At 45.6% G+C, this 24,360-nt stretch overlaps 1 protein-coding gene across 2 annotated transcripts in view; it reads right to left on the bottom strand.

Moving 5' to 3' along the window:
- Nucleotides 1-24,360, bottom strand: part of Glra1 (glycine receptor alpha 1) — an 86,446-nt gene that overhangs the window by 23,917 nt on the left and 38,169 nt on the right. For both annotated transcript variants that reach the window (XM_005350040.3, XM_005350041.3), the window contains exon 3: nt 22,825-22,892. In XM_005350040.3, the coding sequence (XP_005350097.1) occupies nt 22,825-22,892 (68 nt within the window). The remainder of the gene's footprint in view (nt 1-22,824; nt 22,893-24,360) is intronic.

Below are 24,360 nucleotides of genomic sequence, written 5' to 3'. Positions count from 1 at the left end.
CTTGCGGGAGTCACCATCTCCTTCCACCATATGGGCCCAGGGGATTGGACTCAGGTCACCAGGCTTGATGGTGAGCACCTTTACCTGCTGAGCCATCTCCCGAGTTCCCTGTTTTTAGCTTCCTGTTAACATATTGTTATATTAACTTTCTATTTTTTGTTTTTTTTGAGACAGTTTCCCTGTGTAGCATTGGCTGTCCTGGAACTCGCTCTGTAGACAGGCTGGCCTTGAACTCTAGAGATCCACCTGCCTCTGCCTCTGCTGATTAAAGGTATGTATTGACACAGCCAGTTTACTCCTCCACATTATAAATAAATAAGTGTGAAAAGAGAAGTTCAAGGTCATTCATAGCTGTGGAGTTTGAGGTCATGCTAGGATACAGGAGACTCACGCGGCGCAGGCAGGTTCAGCCGAGGTTTTCTTCAGCTGCTTTCTCCTATCGTAAAGTTTAGCTTTGTTCACACCTGGAAAAGCTGTCAGGACACTGGGCAGGTGTAGGTAAGGAATATTCCATTAAAAAATATTTCAATAGGAAGTCTTTAGGGGTTGGGGAGATGGCTCAGTGGTTAAGAGCACTAACTGCTCTTCTAAAGGCCCCAGGTTTAATTCCCAACACCCACATGGCAGCTCACAACCACCTGTGACTTCAGCTTCAGGGCGACCTGACACCTTCTTCTGGCCTCTACCAGCACTGCACACACCCACTCATATACAAACAAACATATAAAGACCAAAATAAGTCTTTAAAAAAGGAAAGGGCTTTAATTTTGATGAAAAGGTACTGTAAACTTGGGGTCCACGAATGTAGTAGCACTGTAAATAGAATTTGGGGTGCATTTCTGTTTCCCAAGGCAGAAGGGCAGAGCATCAGTGTTGAGCTACCCAAAGGGCATTACTCTCCCAAAGACTAATGACCCCAAGTCTGACTTTTGGTGCCAACCCTGAAGAAATAATACACACACACACACACACACACACACACACACACACCCATCCATGTACATACCTCCACACCCATGCACCCAACCACTCACCAACACATACATCCACACCCTTGTACACTCATGTGTGTACACACACACCCCACACAGACCCCTACTTGTCTACATACCCACATACCCACAATGCACATCCCACATACCCACGCACCCACCCACTCACCCACACCCATATTTGTGCTTGAGTGCACACACACACACACACACACACACACACACACACACACACACTCGAGATAACACTCTTTCTCCGAGGGTGTCATAAAAGTGAGACCGTACTGTCTTGTCTTTTGGAGAGCTGCTTCCGAGCCCTCGTCAGTCTTGATCGGTCACTAGCGGGGGTAAGTGAGATCTTCCCACACTCAGTTCACCCCTGTCCACCGCCTCCCGTGTGCTCCATTCTGGTGGAAATATTGATAGCTTCATAAAACATTGCAAAGCATTTTATAGGATTTTCCTATAATTTAATTGCAGCCTGTCCCTCAAGCCCCATAGAAGGTGACACTTGGTCTCATAATCTCAGGTCTTACGAGTCCCATGATGAGGACTAGGCCTGGATATTGTTTTAAAAGCCCAGTTCCGGGGGATCTGACACCCTCTTCTAGTCTCCATGGGCACTGCACGCACAGAAATACATGAGGTGAAATACCCATACATATCAATAAAAATAAAAAATTTCTAATTATATTTCTTTAATCCCTGCGTGTGTGCGCACACGTGTGTATGTCTGTGTCTCTCTGTGTATGTGAATGTGCACACACAAGCATATGAGTGAAGACGTGGAGGTCAGAGGACAACTCCCAGAGGCACATTCTTCCCTTCCACTATGTAGGACTCCGGTCTCAAACTCAGGTTGTCAGGCTTAGTGGGCAAGTACCTCTACCCACTGAGCAATCTCACCAACCCTGGATGTTGGCTTTTGTTTTTCTTGCATTGTTGGTGACATCTCTGAAGCTAGCCCCTCCTCTCCTTTTCCTTTGGAGCTTATGCGGAGAGTGTGTTAGGATGGGTTCTGGGAAAGCCATAGTAAACAGACTATGAATGGTTGGGTAGAAAAAGCCTCCAGTCCCCAAATCCCAGTCATGCTTTTGATGTTCCTGCTGGTGACATGTCAAGGCTGGGCATGTAGCTTCGAGGAAGAAAAGGAAGTGACATTTCTTAAAATGTTTTCCATACTGCCACACACGTTTAATTCTCACAAAAGCTCTGCAGACAAACACCCCGATTCATAGGACAAGGGGGAGAAATGGGCTTGGAGAGGCTGAGGGATGTGTCCAAGAACAGGGTTTATGGATTGGGGAATCTAGGGCTGGGATCCTCTTGACCCAACCCACTAGTGAAAAATGACTTGGATGGAGGAAGTTGGTTCTTGCTTTGGATGCTCTGGCCCTTGTTGCCTGGCAAATTCTGTGAACTTAACTTAAGCCCTACCTCCTTTAGGAGCTGGATGCTCTAGGTACCCCCTGGCTTTCTTGCTGAGCTCCCATCTGAGTGTTTCCCCCCTGAGAGTGGCTCCTCCCAGGTGTGGTTGGCAGCAATTGGAAAGGATGATGCTGAACTCGTGTTTTCCCCTCAGCAGCTCTGCTACCCCCAATAGTCCCCTCCTATATCCATGTCTTACTCTTTTTCTTTTTAGCAGAAGTAATGTATGCAAACAAAGAGAACCATGCATCATTTGAAAGAAGAAATAGATCCCATAGGATCTCATAATGAAATGACAAATGAAAGTCAGGGCCAGAGACTGGGACAGCCTATGGTAGGGTCCCCAATGCCTGACTTCTCTGGCCCATGGCCTCCAGTTACTGACAGTTTCCCTGGCTCCTGAGTTCTCCCCATGACCATTGGCTCCTCCTGGAATCTACTTCTTAGACAGGCTCCCACCATGGAGTTTTCCTTTTAGGGTAGGTAGACGGTTGGGAATGAAGCTCAGAAGAGATCAAAATGAGTGGTTCAGTGGGCTGAAAGTCAAGGGCTGCTTTGGCTTCTTAGCCTTACACTTTGCTGGCTTGGTGTTTGACATATGTGGAGTCCATGTGCAAGTTCAGAACCAGAGAGGCAACAATGGAATTCTCCAACCAAGGACTTAAGGTACCACTCTCTCAAAGGCAGTTCAAATCCCCAAAGTTGGGGGGGGGTGCACTCAGAGGTATAGTCAGTCCAACTATCTTCAGCATCAACTCACCCCACTTTCAAGACTTGAGATTCCTTGACACTCTGATCTCTGGTAACTGGACAATTATTTGCTTTGCTTATAAGACCAGCGAAAGACATTAACTCACCCATCCATCCATCATCCATCTGCCCATCCATCCATCCATCCATCCATCCATCCACCCATTCATCATCTATCCACCCATCCATTCCATCCATACTTTAAACATGTGAGGGCTTCCTATTTGTCACTTATAGTTGGATTTTTCCCTCTTTCCTTCCTTATGGTGTCTAATTTAACATTTTAACATCTAATGAACCTCTTTAAATTCAGATTGGGGAGAACTAGGAAGCTCAAAATGTTTAAGCAGAAAAGATCTCAGAGTTTGCGAGGGTGTGTTATTGAAAAGGATATGTGGAAGACCAGAGGTCCACTCGCTATTGTCAGAAGTAAGAGACATGGCCGTAAAGGGGTAGATGGAGGAAGCAAACTCATGCTCCTATTTTTCTTTTTATGTGTAGTCCGGGCTGTCCTCAAACTCTCCATCCTCCTGCTTTAGCCTCCTGAGTGCTGGATTATAGGTTATTATAATAATATATGATATATATTTTATATATAATATGTATGATATATAATATTTATCATATATATTATGCCACTATACTTGACCCATGCATCTTTAAAAAATGCTTTATTACTTTTTTGGGGGTGTGTGTGTGCATGTGTTGGTATGTGTGTGCACATGCTATGACATGGGTGTTGAGGTCAGAAAACAGTTCACTGGAGTTGGTTCTCTTCTGTTATGTAGGTTCTGGAGCTCCAACTCAGTTTGTGAGTCTCGTGTCATTTGCCTTTGCCAGCGGAGCCATCCATCTGCAGGCCCCTGTGCCTCTTTTGAAGTCTTAGTTTTCAGCTCTCAAGGAGAGAGTGGAGATTTCCTTTGCTAAACTCAAATGAACTCTTACCATGGATTGGGCTGTGTTGGATACAGACAGGCAGAAGCAGAAGCAGAGGCAGAGGCAGAAAATTTTGGTTTCTGCCCTTCGTGAACTCAGATTATCCAGCACACAAGGCAAGCAGGCGTCACAAATATCCACTACAGGAAGCTCGGAGTGTCAGTGGTCTTAGGATATGCTAACAAACTGTTATCACATGCAGCCCGGAAACCGTAGGGGCTTGTTCCCAGCAAGGTTAGATGAGAAGGTGGCACCTGAGATGTCTGTTTCAGTTTGTCTTTCCTCCCAAAGCAGCTCTTGCACCCAGATAAGGACAGCAGCTGCTTACGGTGTCTGCTTAGCCGGGAAAGGAGCCAACAGCGCGTGAGGACAGAGGTGATGAGTGAACGTTTAGAGCAGCCATGAGGAATGGGGCCACAGCTTCAGGGTGTTTAAGATTAGAATGAGGAGAGTCAGGAGCAGGAGCAAAAGGACTCTCAAGTAGGAAAAAACCAGCACAGAGAGCTGTGTAGGCAGGAGCATCGCTGCTTACTCAACCTAGCATAACAAAGGCTTCCCCTTCTGAGCACATACCGGGAGCCAGGCGTTGTGTCTAATCACGCCACACACAACTTGGCTTTTTCTTTTCTTCCTTTTTAATCTTGAGAATAATTCTGTGACATAAGTATTTTTCTTTTTTTTCATAAGTATTTTTCAATCCGATTTTTAAAAGTGTGTATGTATTGCTGTATGTCTTTATGGGTGCATATGTGTGATCATTTGGATAACAAACATCCCCCACAGGCTCATGTGTTTGAACACCTGGCCCCCAGCTAGGGGTGCCGCCTGGGAAGGTTATGGAGCCATTAGGAGGTGGGGCCTTACTGGAGGAAGTATGTCACTGGGCTTTGAGGGTTTATAGCCTGACTTCACTCCCTGTTTCCTATGATGCGCTGTGATGGACTCCACACCTCAGGAATTGTGAGCCAAGATAACATTTCCTCCCTTCTGTTGCTCTTGTCAGGTTATTTTATCATGGAATAGAAACTAACACAGTGTGTGTTAAGTGCAACTGTGTGTGCAAGCCAGGGGACAAGTCATGGGTTGTGGAATATTAGTTCAAGGTGTGTTACCTTTGTTTATGCGGTGGGACATTTGTTTATTGATGCAAAGATGTGTTGTGTTCTTTTAGGTTGTGTTGTTTATCTCTGTGAAGCTGTGTTACTTTATTTGTCTAAAACACATGATTGGTCTAATAAAAGGCTGAACGGCCAATAGTGAGGCAGGGGAGAGAAATAGGTGGGGCTGGCAGGCACAGAGAATAAATAGGAGGAGAAATCTAGGGAAGAGAGAGGGGAACAAGAAAAGAAGAAGGAGAGGAGGATGCCAGGGGCCAGCTACCAAGCCCCCCAGCCAGTCATGGAGTAAGAAGGAAAGATAGATCTATAGAATAAAGAAAGGTAAAAAGCCCAGAGGCAATCTGTAAAGAGAAATGGGATAATTTAAGTTAGAAAAGCCGGCTAGAAACAACCAAGCTAAGGCCAGTCATTCATAAGTAAGAAAAAAAGACTCCGTGTATTTATTTGGTAGCTGGGTGGTGGATCCCCAAAGAGTTAAAGAAGGTAAGTATGCTCAAATTACATGGTTGATAAAAAAGAGTTGAGGGGGTGGAAGTGGCTGGAGTCTGATGATATACAAGTCACACTTGTATTAAACAAGAGAAAGAAGCACAAGGAATATGAAGTAGTATGTCCAATTGTCCCTGTTTGCAGATGATATGATTCTACACATGAAAATCCCAAAGACTCCAACAAAGGTTATTGGAAGTGATAAATGAATTTAGTACCAGGATACAAAGTACCAGGGTACAAAACCGACATATAATCAGGAGCTTCTCTATGTACTAGTAATAAATTTGCTGAGGAAAAAATAATTAAGACAGCATCCTGTTCACGGTAGCCACGAAACAAAAGCCGGGAGCTGGGGCAGTAGCTCTGCAGAATGTTTGCCTAGCGTGCATGAAGCTCCAGGTTCCGTCTTCAGCGCCTTATAAACAGGTGTGGTGGGGCACACCTGCAACTTCAGCACCATGGAGATGGAGGCAGGAGGACTAGGCGTTTAGGGTTGGGGTTGGAGCAAGGGCTCAGCATTTCAGAACACTGGCTGCTCATGTCGAGATTCCTAGAACCGGCATGGTGGGTAGTAACCAGCTGTAACTCCAGTTACAGGGGATCTGATGCCCTCTTTGGACCTCCTAGGGCCCTGCATTCATGTGATTCCTTGACATATCTCAGGCAAACACTCATGCAATACAATAAATTCATTAAAAATCCAAAGAATTTCAAGGCCATCTTTTACTATATAGAGAGTTTGAAGACAGTCTAGGTTACATGAGACCCTGTCTCAAATGTAACACCTGCCCCAACTGCAGTTCCAGGAATGAACCTAACTAAGGATGTGAAAGAACTCTTCAGTGGAAATTACACAACTCAAAACAAAACAAAACAAACTAACTGGTTGGAGGATACTGAAAGGTGGAAGGGCTGCCCATGTTCACAGATGGAAAGGACCTTTTGTCAAAAGACTCCTACCACACAAAACATTCACAGAGGCAATGTAACCTTCACTTGAACAACAGAGACATGCTTCACAGAACTAAAAAAAAAAATCCTAAGATTTCTACGGAAGTACAAAGGCCCAAATAATCTCGAGTGGAAAGGATAAAGCTGGAGAGTCATGGTACCTGGTTTCAGGACACCTTCCTGAGCAATAGTTAAAAATGGTGCTATACTGGCACAGGAACAGATGCTTAGATCAGTGAGGTAGAACACAGTGCCCGAAATAAGCTCAGCATCTTCAGCCAACTGCCTTCGAAGGTGCCAAAAACAGACACTGGAGAAAAGACAGCTTCATCGACAAACAGTGCTGGGAAAAGCAGGACATCCAGATGTAGAAGACCGAAAGTTCATTGTCTACTTCTCACCCTGATCAGGCAAATTAGCTCAAAATAGATAAGAGGCCTTAATGTAGACCCTGAAACTTTGAAAGTACTCGAGAAAAGCCTTGGGGAGCTCTGTAGAGATGGTGGCATGGGCTGTGGTTTCTTGGACAACTCCAAAAGCTCAGGAAGCAAAAGCAGGAACCGACAAACTGTTAAACAGAAAGGGCTTCTGCACCGCAAAGAGAACCGCCAACAGAATGAAGAGACAGCCGTGGTCTGGGAAGCAAGCGCTGCTAACCACTGAGCGACCTCTCGAGTGCCTGGAGATCTTTAAAACTCATCGCCACTAGCTGGGCGCTGGTGGCACACACGTTGAATCCCAGCACTCGGGAGGCAGAAGCAGTCGGATCTCTGTGAGTTTGAGGTCAGCCTGGTCTACAGAGCGAATGCCAAGACAGGCTCCAGAGCTACACAGAGAAACCCTCTCTTGAAAAACAACAAAACAACAACCATAAAAAAAAAAAAAGAAAAAAGAAAGAAAAGGAAAAGCAAAAAAATCATTGCTATCATTTACACACGTGTTACTGCTAGAAAGAGCTGTGGAGACTTCAGTCTCAACTACATATTACACATAGACACAGTCCAGGGAAGCTAGCGGATTTCCTAGGATGCCAAGCAATTCCCTAACTAAGGCAAGGCTTACATGATATGATGGTTAGTGTTAATTGTTATGTGAACAGAATCTAGACTCATGTGAGAGAGGGGCCTCTGGACATGCTTGTGGGGTATCATCTTGATTGTGTTATTTGGGTTGGGAAGGCCTGCCCACCGTGAGTGGCACCATTCTCTGGAGAGAGCATTCTGAACTGTATAAGTTGAGAAAAGGAATAGGGCACTGCTATTGGCTTCTTCTTCTGCCTAAAATGATTTATTTTTTATGTGTAAGTGTATGGGCCCATGTCTCTGTATATGCACCATGTGTATAGTGTCCATGGAGTCCAGGAGAGGGCACCAGATCCCCTGGAACTGGAGTTACAGGTGGTTGTGAACGGCCATGTGGGTGCTGAGAACTGAGCCTGGGTCCTCTGCAGGCCCAGTCAGTTCTCTTAACCACAGAGCCATCTCTGCAGACCCTTTCTGCTTTTTGACTGTGGCTGTATTGTGTCTAGGTGCTTCAAGATCTTTCTGCCTTGGTTTCCCCACTATAGCAGACTTGATGTGTGAGCCAGAATGGCCCCTTTGTCCCTTAAGTTGCTTCTGTTGAGTGTTGTATCATAGCAATGAGAAGTTACCAGGTCACATGGTCATGTGACTTACACCTCACTTCTTTTCCTTTGCTGTGTTGTGTGGCTTTGGAAGTTGTCTCACTTGGTTCCAATCAGGACAGAGCTGGGATCTGAACCCAGGAAACTAGTACCACCCAAGCCTTTAACTAGGCTCTCTCTGAGTTCATGAGCCCTCAGGGCCATCTGGTATGGCAGAAAAGGGACACAGAGGGCAAAGGTCAGGAAACTTCCTGTCCCGGTTCTCTCAGAGCTCACTTTCTGATCTGGCTGAAGAACCTGGCCCACTGTGTGCCTTTCCCAAGTCCAGGGATGGTGGGTGCCCCATCTTTTCATGGTGTCCCCCAACCTTCTTGCTCGTTTCCATTCAAGAGTGTTAGAGGCACATCTCACTGTTGTGCCTTGTGCTGTCCCCACTCCAGATGCCCTGTCGAACCTCAGTCTCCTCTAGGACACCACACTGCTGGGCGCCTTCACAGGTGGATATCACACACTCAGAGTTATCTTTGCTGTCAAGAGCCAGTGGGAGGTTTGGATAAGGAAGTAAGGATCTTTGCGTGTCTTTATGGCATCAAGAAATCCCAGTATGACTTCAAAAATTGTATATAAATACTGACAGCATCTCATTTGATTGGATGTTGAATATTTGTTAGAACTTTAGATGAATTGTGTCTCTAAACTTTTTATCATCCAGGCACAGGGAGGAATCAGATTCACCAGATTAAAGCGGAGGTCAAGCCCTTACCTATTTTTTTATTTGTGTGTGTGTGTGAGCATGTGTGTGAGCATGTGTGTGCCACAGCACACATGTGGATGCCAGAGAACAACTTGGGAGTTGGTTCTCTCTTTCTACCACATGAGTTCAGGAGGATGACCTCAGGCTATCAGGCTTGTCTGCAGGTACCTTGAGCCATCTCACCGTCCTGAGGTCAGGTTCTTACCTGACGCCACAGAGTTGCTAAGCACTAGGCTGTATGTATGGGGCCCAAGACTCTGGCTTTCGGTTCCAAACTGTTTTGATAAATGTATAATGTATTTTGATTTCTTTTTCATAAAAGTAAAACTGCCGGGCATGGTGGCACACACTTTTAAACTCAGCATTTGGGCTACATGGTAAGACTTGTCTCAAAAACATTTTTTAATTTTTTTTTGAAACAAAGTTTCTCTTTGTAGCCCTGGCTATTCCTAAAACTTACCCTGTAGACCAGGGTGGCCTCCTGCCTTTGCCTCCCAAGTGCTGGAATTAAAGCCATGCACCACCACTGGCTGGCTCCAAAATATTTTTACAAACAAAAAAGTTCCATCTACTTTATCTCAAATATATTTTCAATATTGATTATTATATTAAAACCATTTAAAAGTGTTTTAAAAATAAATATTTGCTATTTAAATATTAAATATTCTGTTCAATATTTTAAAATGTTACTCAATATGAAATGGATGTTAATTTTATTTTAATTTTCTGTCAGACATGGAGGAGGGAGTAGAGTAGACAGGGTCTATCAGGACCCCACTGAGCTGTGCCATATTCTGGGTCACCGTGCACATAGTCAATGTCAGGAGGACTCTGACTTGGGAGATTGACAATATGGGTTGATGATATGGGATTCGTCCTGGCTGTTGTAGGGTTGTTAACCTTGAAAGACAGCCCATGATGGTGAGATGGGCCACTGATAATCTTGGAAAGAAAATCACAAAGATTGCTCAGTAGGTAGGGTACTAGTGCCACAAGCATGAAGACTTGAATTTGGATCCCCAGCATCCATGTAAAAGCCAGACACTGTGGTATATATCAACAGCCTTAAGAATGGTGGGGTAGAGACAGAAAGATTCTGGGGACTCGCTGACCAGCAGGGCTAATTCTAAGGGTAAGTTATAGGGTCAGTCAGAGATCCTGTCTCAAAAAAAAAGGAAGGAAGGAAGGAAGGAAGGAAGGAAGGAAGGAAGGAAGGAAGGAAGGAAGGAAGGAAGAAAAGTAGTGGAGCGCAATAGAGGATGGTTCCTGGTGTCTGGTCACCTGTGTTGACCTCTGGACTTCACAGGCACTCATATCAGTGAGCACCCATGTGGGTGCCACTGCTCATTCCCCAAAGGCAGAATAGAAGTACCCAGCATTCTTCTCTTCCATGAAGAAGGACCAAGACACATTTGTTTTTGTAAGGAGGAACCCTGGAATTAAGCAGGGTGAGAGATTAGAGTCTTGAGAGCTAAGGAAACTCAGGATGACAGTCTAGAGAGGCAACAATGCCCTGGTCCGTGACCTTGGCTTCCCAGCTAGGATTAGCTTGGAGCCAGGAGGAAGCCAGGGTGTCAGGCAATGGTCAGCAGATCCCTAGAAGCAGCTCCTAGCCACAGGGAAGTCCCACAGTTCTCAGCTTTGAGGCTGGTTTAGGGAACTACTGGAGTCCCATGGAGTATAGCGTCTGCTATACTCCCTTAGGCTTGAGCTGTTATGCTTCAGTGTCATCTTGAAACTGGGGTCACTACTTCAGTGTGCCCTCCACCTCAGCAGCATCTCTCCACTCCCAGGGCTCCACCAGCATCCTGCCATGCTCACACAGATGATGCCCACCAGGCCCAAGAGGATAACTGTGACCCTGGAATCCAAGCCTATATGGTGCTGTGCTTTCCAATGAACAGGTGGTCCAGTCCAGCAGTAACACCAGCCCAAGACTGTGAGACCTGTGTATCCAAGCTCTGAGGTCTGACTCAGCTAGCTGTTCCCACCTGTAACAGAGCTCCACAGCAATGCCCCAATCATGAGGAACCCAGGCCCCTGAAGAACTCACTAATCTCAGCTGTTTGTGTTGTTTTGGGACAAAATAATGTAGCTCAGGCTTGACTTCAACTGGTTGTGTAGCTGAGAATAACCATGGACTTCTGGTCTTCTGCCCTGACCTGAGCGCTGGGGTACCACCATATCTGGTTTATGGGGTGCTGGAGCTGGAAGCCAGAGCTTGAGACACTTCATCAATTGAGCCTCAGTTGAGTTACTCTTGAAGTAATCATATTAGTGAGGTGATCCAGAATTAAAGCCTAGACAATCGAAGCCCAGTACCTTCTGTGGGACAAAGTCTCTACACAACCTTTTCCACAGAGCTGGAAGATAAGGCTGTCTTACAAGATGCTCCAATATTGGTGCAGAGACTGAAGAAACAGCCTGAGTAAGGAATCAGGGCAGTTCTTGAGGAATGCTACCAAACACAATGAAGCTCTAGTTACTGCCACAAAATAAAAGGAAATCAATGAAATGCCTGAAAAGGGGATGCAAAATAATGACCTTGGGGAAATGTGGTGTGAGAAAGAATGTACATAGGTAATGTGACCAACTCAGGAAAACAACTTTGTATCTGGGAGATGGTACGTGAAATCCGCAGAGAAAAAGCGGTCATGAAGAAAGAACTCAACACAACCTTTGCTTTGAAAGATTCCATCAATGAGATGAAGATGTGACTGGATCAGCAACAGACCCAATGTGCCAGAACTAAGAAAAGAGAAAAAGAGGAATGACAGGACTTACGGGACAGAGTTAGTGAACAGAATTCGCACTGTGGGAATTCTGGGAGGAGGAGAGGCTCAAGAAGGCTGTCTAGTAGAACACCAGCTGAAGCTCACCAGATCTTGGGAGAGATGAAAACTTCCAGATCCTCGAAGCTCAGAAGTCTCTAAGTAGCAGGCTGGGGACGTGGCTCCGAAGTTAAGAGTGCACACTACCCTCCCAGAGGACCGGAGTTTGGTGCCCAGCACCCTCATCAGGTACCGTACTTGCAGGCATGAGCACAGACCCACACAAAGACAGGCATGCAGGCACATAAAATGCACATCTTTGGGGGGGTGGAGAGATGGCATGGAGGTGAGAGCACTGGCTATTCTTCAGGAAGACCAGGGCTTGATCCCCCGCAGCACCATGGCAACTCCTAACCTATAGTACTCCAGTCACCGGGATTTGACATCTTCTCACGTTTAAGAGAATCAGGCATTCATATGGTGTGCATGCAAGCCAAACACCAATGCAGAGATGATAAAATGAAAAAAAAAAAAGCCGCCGGGCGGTGGTGGCGCACGCCTTTAATCCCAGCACTTGGGAGGCAGAGCCAGGCGGATCTCTGTGAGTTCGAGGCCAGCCTGGTCTACAGAGCTAGTGCCAGGACAGGCTCCAAAGCTACAGAGAAACCCTGTCTCGAAAAACAAAAACAAAACAAACAAAACAACAACAACAACAACAAAAAAAGCCTTCAAACTCTCCAAATATGAGATGGTCCATGAATAAGGGTACTTGCACCAAACCTAACAGCTTGAATTTGATTCCAGGACCCACACAGTGTAAGAAAAAGATTGACTTCTTTGCATGTTGTCCTCTGACCACCACAGGAATGCCGTGGTGCTCTGCCTCTCACAAACAAACAAACAAACAAACAAACAAACAAACAAAATGAAAGTCTCCAAATAGAACCTCCAAAGTCCCTTCTGGGCTACAATAGCAAAGACTGTCAACATGTCAGACAAAGCTGGATATAGTGGCTCATGCTTTTAATCCCAGCACTCGGGAGGCAGAGGTCGGTGGATCTCTGTGAGTGTAAGACCAACCTGGTCTGCATACATATCTTACAACTCTATTGTTGACCTGGTAGGGCTCTGTCTCAAAAAAGTCATATAAGACAGTAGAAAAGAAGCATCAAGTACCATAGAATCCCCATTAGACTAAGCATAGATTCTGATGATATGTTCAGAGTAGAAAAGAAGGCCACTCTCTGAGAGTCAGACTAATAACCGAGATGCATATGAACAGATCAGTGAGGCCTGGCCTCAGCCATAGCCACCTGTGGGTACTCTCAATGTTTGTAAACAGGAATTTGTTTTCTTGAGACAGGGTCTCCTGTAGTCCAGGCTGGCCTTAAACTCACTACGTAGCTGAGGATGACCTTGAATTATTGATCCTCCTGCCTCCACCTCCAGAGTGCTGGCTGAGCACACAATGTGTCTGAGTTTCTGCGGTGCAGGGGATTGAATTCAAGGTTTCACACAGGCCAGGCAAACCCTCTACAAAACGAGCTACACTCCCAACCCCTTAGGAATATGTTTTAATTTCATAAGTAGAACCCAGATGCATCTCCTTTACAGGATGATTTTGTAGACACGTTGGGATAATCCTGTAGTAGAAGAAAAGGAAGGTTGTGGAGCAGGGATTTAGCAGTTAATGATGCTGCATCATCTGAGGGTCAGGGTCTTCGTGTCCCAGTGGAAACTGACTTACATATGTTTGTAATGAATATATGTGTGTACATGTGCCCACGTGTGCTTGTTTGTACATGCATACCTGCGAACCTGCACATGAGGAGGCATGAGGTTGGCATCGAGTTTCTTTCTTGGTTGCTCTCTACCTTATTTTTTTGAGTCAGTGTCTCCACTGGGATCCAGAGCTTCCCAACTATCTGGTCAACAACTCCCAGGGATCCTCCTGTGCCCACCTACACAGCATTGGGATTATAAGCGAGTTGTGCCCATCTTTTTATGTGGATGCTGGGGATTGGAACTCAAGTCAGCATGCTTGCACAGCCAGCATCTTATCTACTTTATTTTAAAATTTTACTTATTTATATTTCTGTGTATATGCATGTGCTTGCATGAGTTCATGTGCATCACGTGTGAGCCTGGTGTCCACAGAGGCCAGAAAAAGGTATACGATTCCCTAGAACTGGAGTTGCAGGCAGTTGTGAGCTGTCATGTGGATATTCAGAATTGAACCTGCGTCCTCTGGAAGAGCAGCCAGTGCTTTTAACCACTGAGTCATCCTTCCTTCTTGTCACTGGAAAAGGGATACTGGGTGGTCAGGCAAGATGCATTTTAGAACTGTTTTTTTTTTTTTTTTGGCGTCCTACCGTGTGGGCAGTGGTGGCAAGGGAGTCCCTTTGTGAGCATGTGAACAAGGCCCATTGCATTTGAGCACACAAGCAAGATACATTGTAAATGGGAATAGCTGGCAGTCTGGTCTCTCCACTCCAGTTTTAGGATTATATTGCTGTGTCAACTCTCCCTCTCTGATGGAGAGCTATACTCTGGGCTGTCCCAAACTCCTGGCTACGGTCCTCTTCCGTGGTAGACTGAGGGAAGTTATGAGAAAATGCTTCCAAGATTGCCCAAAGCCTCATTTTCTGCCTGTTGCCGAGTCGAATGTCCTCTGCTATCTCTTTGTTATCAGTGGAGTATTGAGCACCTCTATAAATATAAAGGATGCACCATGTTTCAAAAATATTGGAAAGATGTCAATTGTTTCCATGTGAATTCCCATGAACTCGATGCCATCCTAGTTAGAGCTGGAAGAGATTTTTATAGGCTGCAAAATGTTGATTGGAGTCCCCTGGGATGAAGTGTGGACTCCTGATGTGGGAGTGTCATATATCAATCTGTTGATTTCATTGGTTAAGCAATAAAGAAACTGCTTTGGCCCTCATAGGTTAAAACATAGGTGGGAGGAGTAAACAGAACAGAAGGCTGGGAGAAAGAAGCTGAGTCAGAGAGTCGCCATGATTCTCCCACTCCAGGCAGACGCAGGTTAAGATCATTCCTGGTAAGCCAGCTCATGGGCTACAGCAGATTATAAGAAATGGGCTAGTCCAGGTGCGAGAGTTAGCCAAGAAAAGGCTAGATATAATGGGCCAAGCGGTGTTTAAAAGAATACAGTTTCCGTGTAATTATTTTGGGGCATAAGCTAGAGCTAGCCATGTGGGTGGCCGGGTGCCGGGGATGCAGCCCTGCCGCTCGTATTACAACAGACTCCACGAAAGCACGCTGTGTGAGTGTTGAACGATATCACAGTGAAACCCAATAATTTATACAATCAATGTGCAGCAATAACCTTCACACACACACACACACATACACACACACACACACACACACACACACACACACACACACACACACGCCAGAATAATGCAGAGTGAAGCACCGCACTTAGGTCCTGGAGCCCATCATGGTGACACCCTCAAATGGGGGCCTTGGGTACTGTGAGGGAGAAAGTGCTGGGGTATGAGGCCTTTATCAGTGATGTGCTGTAGTGAGACTTGCAGAAGGTGCTGGAACATGGAGACAGGTATATGAGCAGGTGTTTTTATACCTTCAACTGAGAAATGTCAGCGAGCAACTCCAGGAAACTGAGCGCTCGGAATTATAGATGCGGATGAATTTGGACTGTAATTTCTGTGTTGACACAGTGGTCCCAGATACTTCACACTTCTATGTGGCCTGGGGATATATTTTTTTTCCTGGCGTCGACACTGACTGAAGCTCTCAGGTTCATTGACTGAAAGAGTTCTCTTCTCACAGAACTCAGCGACAGCCCCACCAAGGCCTCCATGAATATCAAGGCCCGTATCCACACGATGCTGGAGGGACTTAGAGAGCTACGAGGCCTGCAGAATTTCCCAGAGCCATGTTCCCATAGACTGTTTCTCCCCATCCTCCAATATGGAAAAGCCGGAATGCCCTGGAATCACATAGCCCTTCTTCTTCCTCTAACTCTCCCTGATTGACAAAGTGCCCTAGAGACCAAAGGCACTGGAGGACCCATCCACTCTCCAGAACATCTCAGACACTCTAGAGGTCTTGCCTCCAACCTGTATTTCCCACCTGACTTTATACTTTGCCCTCTTTTGTCACCTTGTGAACCCTGACCCCCCCTCACACTTTAAATCCTTTTCCTAGATATTTGTATCTGTATCCTTTGCACTATCGTAAAGAATGAACTGATAAAAAAAACAGTGTATATAGAAGTAAAAATGGCTAGTTGGGTCAAGAAGACCTTGTAAGAGGACTCTGCCAGACACAAGTGCAGGGTTTTACAGTGATCTCAGATGTGTTATTGGTAGGTTCAGGAGAAGGAAATGGATGAAGATTTGTGGCTAGGAATTGTATAGATAGAATTCAATTTCTGAGAAAGACAGTATTTCAAACTAGTGGAAAGAGACTTTGCTGGATGTGGTGGTGCACACCTTTAATCCCAGCACTGGGGAAATCAGAGGCAGGAGGATCTCTGTGAGTTCAAAGACAGACTGGTCTACATAGCAAGTTCCAGGCCAGTCATGGCTGCATAGTGAGACCCTATGTCAAAACCTAAACCCAAATCAAACAAAACAGTGACTACTTTAAAAATTGTGTTAGGAAGGGCTGGAGAGATGGCTCAGTGGTTAAGAGCATTGCCTGTTCTTCCAAAGGTCCTGAGTTCAATTCCCGGAAACCACATGGTGGTTCACAACCATCTGTAATGAGGTCTGGTGCCCTCTTCTGGTCTGCAGACATACATACACACAGACAGAATATTGTATCCATAATGAATAAATAAATAAATATTTTAAAAAAATTGTGTTAGGAAAAAAATAGTGTTGGAACAAGTTATGGTGGCCTATGCCTGTAATCCTAGCACTTTTGAGATGGAGGCAGGGGGATCAGGAGCATAAAAGGTCATCCAAGCTATAAAAAAGAATTAGAGGGCAGCCTAGGATACATGGGACCCATCTCAAAAACAAAACAAAACAAAACAAAAACCCTACAAAACAAAACAAAATCCACAAAACAAAACAAGCACCAAATGTGTTGAAGTACTTGCTGCTCACCAGAGAAAGAGTTAAGCAATCAAGAAATAAATACTTAAAGAAAAAAAAAAGAAATAAATACTTCACAGGAAAATAAAGTGGATTACAGAGTTACAGATGAAAAAGAAAAAGAAATCTAAGTCACTTGATGCTGCACCAGTGTGAGGACCCGGTTTTGAGTCCTCAGCACCCCCATAAGAAGCAACACGTGGCCACACATTCCTGTAACCCCAGCGCCGCTGCAGGTGGAACAGGAGCATCCCAGGAGTTTACCAGTCAGCCTGGTAAAAATGGTGAGCTCCTGGTTCAGTGAGAGACCTTGTCTCAAAAGAATATAAGGCAGAATATTAAAGGAGGATGTCTAATGTCTTCCTCTGATCACTGGGTATGTATGCGTGAGCGCGCGCGCGCGCGCACACACACACACACACACACACACACTCACCTCTGTATATTATTCAAAATGCCCAATCAATATACACAACGCAGCTCACAATTACAAAGAATTGAGAGTGCAAATTAAAAGTGACAATGAAATGGCATTTTGAAAATCATATTTGGTGATGATAAAAAGCTTGATAATATCCTGGTTGAAGGATGAAGAGAAATGATTACCACCGTGGTTGAGATTGGTGATGGAGGCTTCTCTAGAAGAGGGATGGACAATCATATTTCTCAAAAATACTTTCAAAAAGTGCACCCCAGGGTTGGAGAAATGGCCCAGGGGAGAAGGTGCTTGCTGCCTAAGGACAGGGTCTTAAGCACCCACAAAAAAAGACAGATGGGGCAACATGCATCTGCAACCTCAGTGCTGGGGGGCGGAGACAGGAGGATTCCTGGGGTTTGCTGGCTTGCCAGTCTAGCAGAATTGGTGAACTCCAGGGCCAGTGAGAGACTGTCCTAGAAGAACAAGGCAGGGGCTGGAAAGACAGCTCATCAAGTCTGCATAAGCCTGATGACCTGTGTTCAATTCCTGGAACCCATAAAGACGTGGAAGGGGAGAATCCAATCTTGAAAAGTATTCTTTGATTGTTACGTGCACAATGTGGTGTGGATGTTCTGTCTGTCTGTCTCTGTCTCTCTCTGTCTCTCTCTGTCTCTGTCTCTCTCTCTCTCTCTCTCTCTCTCACACACACACACACACACACACACTCACTCACTCACACATTCACTAAATAAATAATGTAATGAAGTCTTCTAAAAGAGAAGGAGAGACACTGGGTCTCTCCCTTTTATTCCCTCCCTCCCCTCCTCCCTCTGCAGAGGGAAGAAGGCCTGAGAGGATGCTGTAGAAGAGAGCTCTGTCCACAATCCAGGAAGCCTGTCTCACTGGTAACGAACCCTGGTAGCACCTTGACCTTGGACTCTAGTCTCCAGAATTGAGACAAAGTCAATTGCCAATGTTTGGGCAGCCTAGTTGGTGACGTTTTGCTGAGGAATACAACCGTGCTCAGCCTTGCAACACATCACATCTCCCTGGCTACAGGTGTTGATATGGAAACAGAGTGCTGAACTGGTACCTGAGGACTGGAGCCCTGGAGAACCCTCTGCTTCCCAGCAGCCGCTGGATGAGAGAGAAATGAACCTTTGTGGTTGGAAGACCCTGAGCTTGGTGTGTATGGTCGGGTTCCCACTTTTTGTATTTCTTTCTTTCTTTCTTTCTTTCTTTCTTTCTTTCTTTCTTTCTTTCTAGATATTTATTTGTGTGTGTGAATGTGATTGGATTCTTACCTACAGAGCTTGCTCATTTCCATAAGCAGGTGGTCCAGCCCCTGATTTGTTTAATTAATCAACCAACTAATCTGCATATGTAGAGGTTGTAGGTTAACCTCAGGTATTGTTCCTCATTTGCAATCTACAGCTCCCCCCTTCCCCCCTGCATCCCGCTACCAGGGCTCACTGAGTAAGCCCCGCTGGCTGCCAGTGAGCTCCAGGGACCTGCTTGTCTCCACCTCCTTTGCACTGAGATGTAGATGCTAATATGCCCAGTGTCTTACGTGGGCTTTGGGGGACTGAGCTCAGATCCTTATGTTTGTGTGGCAAATACTTTTACCGACTGAGCCTGATTCTCCCCAGCTCAGCCGTCTTTTGAATGCACACCACACCTTGACCCTGTCAAGACAAGTTTCTTTGCCAAAGGACAGATTTTGGTCCCTTTGCCCATGAAGAAAGAGTTCGGCAAGTTTGCAAGTCAAGGACCTGTTTGGAGGAGCAGGTCCAGTGTTTGTAAATGTTGAGGACCAAGCAGCAGCTGGGCTCGGGGAGCCGGGCATCTGCTCAGGCTTCTTTATTTAACAGAATGATCGAGTTTCTGCAGCTGCACTGCTGGGCTGGCTGCTGAGGTTGGGCTCTTCGGGAAACAAGACAAAAATTCAACCAGCCATGTACTTCTAGTACAGTCCTGGGAGGGACAAACAGACAGACTGGGGCGGCAAAGCGTGTGACTGGGAACTGTACCAGAGTACAGACCCGAGACTCCAGATGAGGGCCTCCCTGGGGTGCTTGGCTGGCTTTGAACTTTCTTTGGAGCCAAGAATGACCTTGAATTTCCGATCCTCCTGCCTCCATCTTCTGGGTTCTGGGATTAGAGACATGGGCTAGCACACACAGTGTATGTGGTACTAGGGGAGCGAATCCAGGGCATTCTATATGCCAGGTAGGCCCTGTGCCAATTAAGTTGTATCTTTAGCCCAAGAAACATAGGAAGTTTTCTGCTCCTGCAGGCAGTCATGGTGTAATGGTAGAAAATGAAGACAGTCTTTCCTACTCTTATTTTTGAGCACGCGTATTTCAAATCAGTGTCTTTGTGTTGCACTCTGTTGGAAGGTTTGAGTTTGCAAATGCTGCTCAGACTGCTGACTTGAGTTTCATTAAAAAAACAAAAAACTGAATGTGTTTTGGTTTGGGATTAGGGCAGGATTTCCAACAATTTCTGAAAATGTCTTAAACACACACCTGTTATTTTTGTACTGCGTATTGACGTGATGTATATGAGGCTTTTGGCCCTGATGGTTCTGAACAGTTACAGTGTTGGCGAACCCTGGAAAATGCTGACAGTGTCTTGTGTCTTACAGCATCAACTCTCTGGTCAGGATTAAATTTTGGAGACTGGGAAAGAGCGCTTCCTGTGCAAGCACGAGGACCTAAGTTCGAAAGCCCAGCATTTAAATAAAAAGCTGAGTATGAAGGGCTGGTGTGGTGGTGTGCGCCTTTAATCCCAGCATGCAAAGACAAAAGTGTGCAGATCTCTGTGAGTTCAAGGCCATCCTTGACTACGTGCTACACCCAGGCCAGTTAGAGATACACAGTAAGACTCTGTTCGTTTTCCTTTAAAGCTAAGCAAGAATATGAGTGTTTACATCCCTAGCACTGCAGGGGCAAAGACTTGAAGATTCCAGGAGTTTTCTGGCCAGCCAACCTCTACCCCAAATGGCAGACTTCCTGTTTAGTGAGTGACCCTTGAGAGGCAATAATAGAGCAGACAGGGTTGAGAGAGATAGAAGAAGGTACCCAATGTTCTCTTCTGGTCTCTGCAGATGCATACTCATGACCGTGCCCCCACCCCCCACATTCACATGCACTACATCTTACACACACATACACACACGCACAAGCACACGCACACACACACACACACACACACACACACACACACACACAGGCACACCCACATAAAGAGGCATGGGCACATACACAAAATTTTAATTTACTTATGTAAAAGCAAGCTAAACATATTTTTTGCTTCAGTATAAACATTTTTGTCTTTTTTTTTTTTTTTTGATTTTTGAGACAGGGTTTCTCTGTAGCTTTGGAGCCTGTCCTGGAACTAGCTCTTGTAGACCAGGTTGGTCTCAAACTCACAGAGATCCTCCTGCCTCTGCCTCCTGAGTGCTGGGATTAAAGGTGTGTGCCACCACCGCCCAGCAACATTTTTTGTCTTTAATAAATGACAAAATTGCATACATATTAAATAATTATCTTAAGATGAATTTCTGTATGATTAACAGTAAATATTTAATTTGTGTGTTTATTTTCTATACTTATCATGAAAAAATTTATTGGATACCAAGGGGTTCTACATAGAAAAAAAATTTAAGAAACTTTGGCAGAGAAGATGCAGAGGTGGATGGCGGTGTGTTGGGGATGTGAGGTGGCGGTGTGTTGGGGACCTGAGGTGGCGGTGTGTTGGGGACCTGAGGTGGTGGTTGTTGGGGACACAAGGTGGCGGTGTGTTGGGGACACGAGGTCTGAATGTTGGGGGAGCTGAATCTCACTCTGCTTACAAGTGGACTCCAGGCTGCCTTTTGTTTTTTTTTCTTACAAGCTAGATCACCCCCTCCCTATGAGCACAAGTGATTTATGTGTTGTTCTGAGTGATTAAGAGAAACTTTCAAACTGTCGTTTCATATGTTTGGAATTCCTAATGTCATATCTACTTCTCACAGAGATGTGAAAGATGGAGCCATGCTGACAGAATAAGATAAAATAAAATTACCTGTGACTCTATGAGTCAGAAATAACCACTATTAACATTCACTAATCTTTGCCTTGTGCCCCCCCCAGAGCAATTACTTTATTTAAAGCTTTTTACTATAGAATCTTAGAAGCATATTCAACAGAGAACAAATAACCCAGCTGGCCCAGCGCACCCTTTCAGCATCTACAACCAGCGTGTTCCTCCAGTCTCTGGGTAGGTTTGAAAGCCATTAGCAGGTTTTCCCTTTGATTGATTTATTTTTGAGACTGGGTCTTATTATGTAGCCCAGACTGGCCTTTAAGTCATTATCCCCCTGCCTCAGCTTCTTGAGGATCACAGCCTGCTGCCATCACGGGTGTGAGCTTCCACAGCCAAGCATATTATCTTTCAATCTAGACACACTTACCCTGTAGTTTGAAGTGTGTGTACATGTGTGCAAGTATACATGTGTTTGCATGTATGTGTGTGCATGTTCTTGTGGGTGTATATGTGTGTGTGTGTGGAGGCCAGAGTTAACCCTGGGGTTGTTCCTTAGATGCCATCCATCTTATTCTTTAGACAGCCTTTCGCAGGAACCTGGGGCTCCCCCTTGGGCTAGTCTGGTTTGCCATCAGTCCCAAGGACCTTCCTGTCTCCATCTCACCCTTGCCAGTGCTGGGGTTAGAAGTTCATGCCGCAACACTGTGTTTTTTTTTAAAAAGTAGATTCTGGGGGATTAAACTCTGGTCTTCTTCACTGACCGATCCACCTCCTCAGCCTTGTTGTTTAACTTTTTAAAAAATATTTGTTTATTTATTATGTATACAGTATTCTGTCTGTGTGTATGTCTGCAGGCCAGAAGAGGGCACCAGACCCCACTACAGATGGTTGTGAGCCACCATGTGGTTGCTGGGAATTGAACTCAGGACCTTTGGAAAAGCAGGCAATGCTCTTAACCACTGAGCCATCTCTTCATCCCTTGTTGCTTAATTTTTTAAAATACTTTGTGTAATTTTTGTTGCTGTTATTTTGAGACAGGGTGTGGGTAGCCTGGAACTCACACTATAGACTCCAATTCATAGAGATCCTCCCGCCTTTGCCCCGTGAGCCTGGGATTGTAGACATGCTCCACCATACACAGCCTCCATTATGACATTGTCTTACTCACAGATACGATGGACTTTAATCATAATTCTCCCCTATTACACTCTATGATTTTGCTCTTATAATTAGGAAGGTTTGTCCTGTGCTAACTTTGTTAGCCATTTAGACCTCTTCAGATGTTAAACCTTAACCCAAAGCATTGAATTGGACAGAAAAAAAAAACCCCACAACAATTCAAACCTACAGGAGACTCAACAAAAACACCCAATTCTGTGCTTTCTTGGGGGAAACTCAGTGTGGAGGAGCAGCCTCCCCAGGACAGAGACACTGACCGCAGAGACAGCGGATGCCATAACTTACTCACCATGGTTGTCTCAGCAATGGAGCCGAAGCTGTTGATGAAGATGTTGCAGCTCACGTTCACAGGGGGACCTGCCAATCAAGAGAGACTCCCACTGACAGGCTGCAGAGAAACTGGCTTCAAGGGTAGACCTCCCCACAGTGCCAAGGAGCCCCCTGCTTGTTATCTGCCCCGCCCCTAAGTGCCTGGGCTCCCCAGCTGGCATTTAGCATCTCTGCCAGACTAGACTCCCCAGCTTCCAGGTAAGGGGCAGGTACACCTCACAGGAGGCTGAGCCAAGCTGCACATTCATTATCAAAGGGTGATTCATCATCCTGCCATACGGCTGAAAGCCCTTCCCCAGGCCCCATCGGTGCCTTCTAATTTGTGTCTGAGATATATTTATGGCTACAACATTTGGAGGCCATCTCAGGAATCGCAAGGAACAGCAAGTTCTTTGCCTTGAACTTGTGAACTGAGAATGAAGGGGCAATGATGGGAATTAGCAGGTGAGGGATCTGGAGGGAGCCTGATGGACAGTCCACAAGCCTTTGTTAAATACTTTGTGGACGGGAAGTAGAAAAAGGCAAGATCTTCTGAGTAAATTGGGGGCATGGGGACCTTGGGAGAGGGTTGAAGGGGAGGAAAGAGGCAGAGGAAAATGTAGAGCTCAATAAAAATCAATTTAAAAAAGCCCCCCCGCCAATACGTTGTGGACAATTTTTTTTCTTTAGCTTTGCCATGTCCAGAAAAGAAGGGAAGGGAAGGGAAGGAATGCCACTGCCTTGGTACTTGTTTCTCGGGGGGACGAACTTTTCCTGGCTGAAGCTGGGATCTTTCATGTCGCACTGTGAATGGCAGCAGATACCAGCTCCTGAGCTGCTTCAGCGAGACCTTGACTGTCATGATCTCACCATGTTCTCCCAACAGCTCCGTGAGAAGGCTGGTTGTCACCCGCTCTGGGCAGAGTAGGAAACCGAGGGTCAGGGAGGCCAAATTATTCATCGATGGCCACACTGCTAGAGAATAGTGGAGCCGGGGTTGCAGTTTTGATTTTTCTAATTCTTAACAGTTATTCCACAGGAAGCAGGTTGAGAGGGAAGAAGAAGCAGGGTCATGTGGCCAGGGGCAGAATCCAGAATCAGTGCGTGTGTGTGTGTGTGTGTGTGTGTGTGTGTGTGTGTGTGTGGTGTCTGTGCGTGCATGCACATGCATGCACCGGCAGAGGTCAGATGGCAACTTTGGTCATTATTCCTTGGGTATCACCCCACCTTGATTTTGGAGATAGGATACCTCACTGTTTTTTTTTTTGTTTGTTTGTTTTTTTGTTTTTTGCTACTTTTCTGTTGCTTTGATAAAACACCATGATCAAAAGCAACTTTGGAACGGAAGAGCTTATTCAGGCTCATGGTTCCAGTCAGGTAAGAGTTCAGCATGGCAGGGGGACATGGCATCAGGGGGCAAACATGGCAGCATGGCAACAGGAACAGAAAGCCAAGAGATTACATCTTTTAGCCTCAAGCATGAAATAGAGAGAGGGGAGAGAGTGAGAGAGAGAAA

This window comes from Microtus ochrogaster, chromosome 7 (genome assembly GCF_000317375.1).
Source record: "Microtus ochrogaster isolate Prairie Vole_2 chromosome 7, MicOch1.0, whole genome shotgun sequence".
NCBI lineage: Eukaryota > Metazoa > Chordata > Mammalia > Rodentia > Cricetidae > Microtus > Microtus ochrogaster.
Note: the sequence above shows the minus strand (reverse complement) of the source record. Positions and strands in the feature narration are given on the sequence as shown.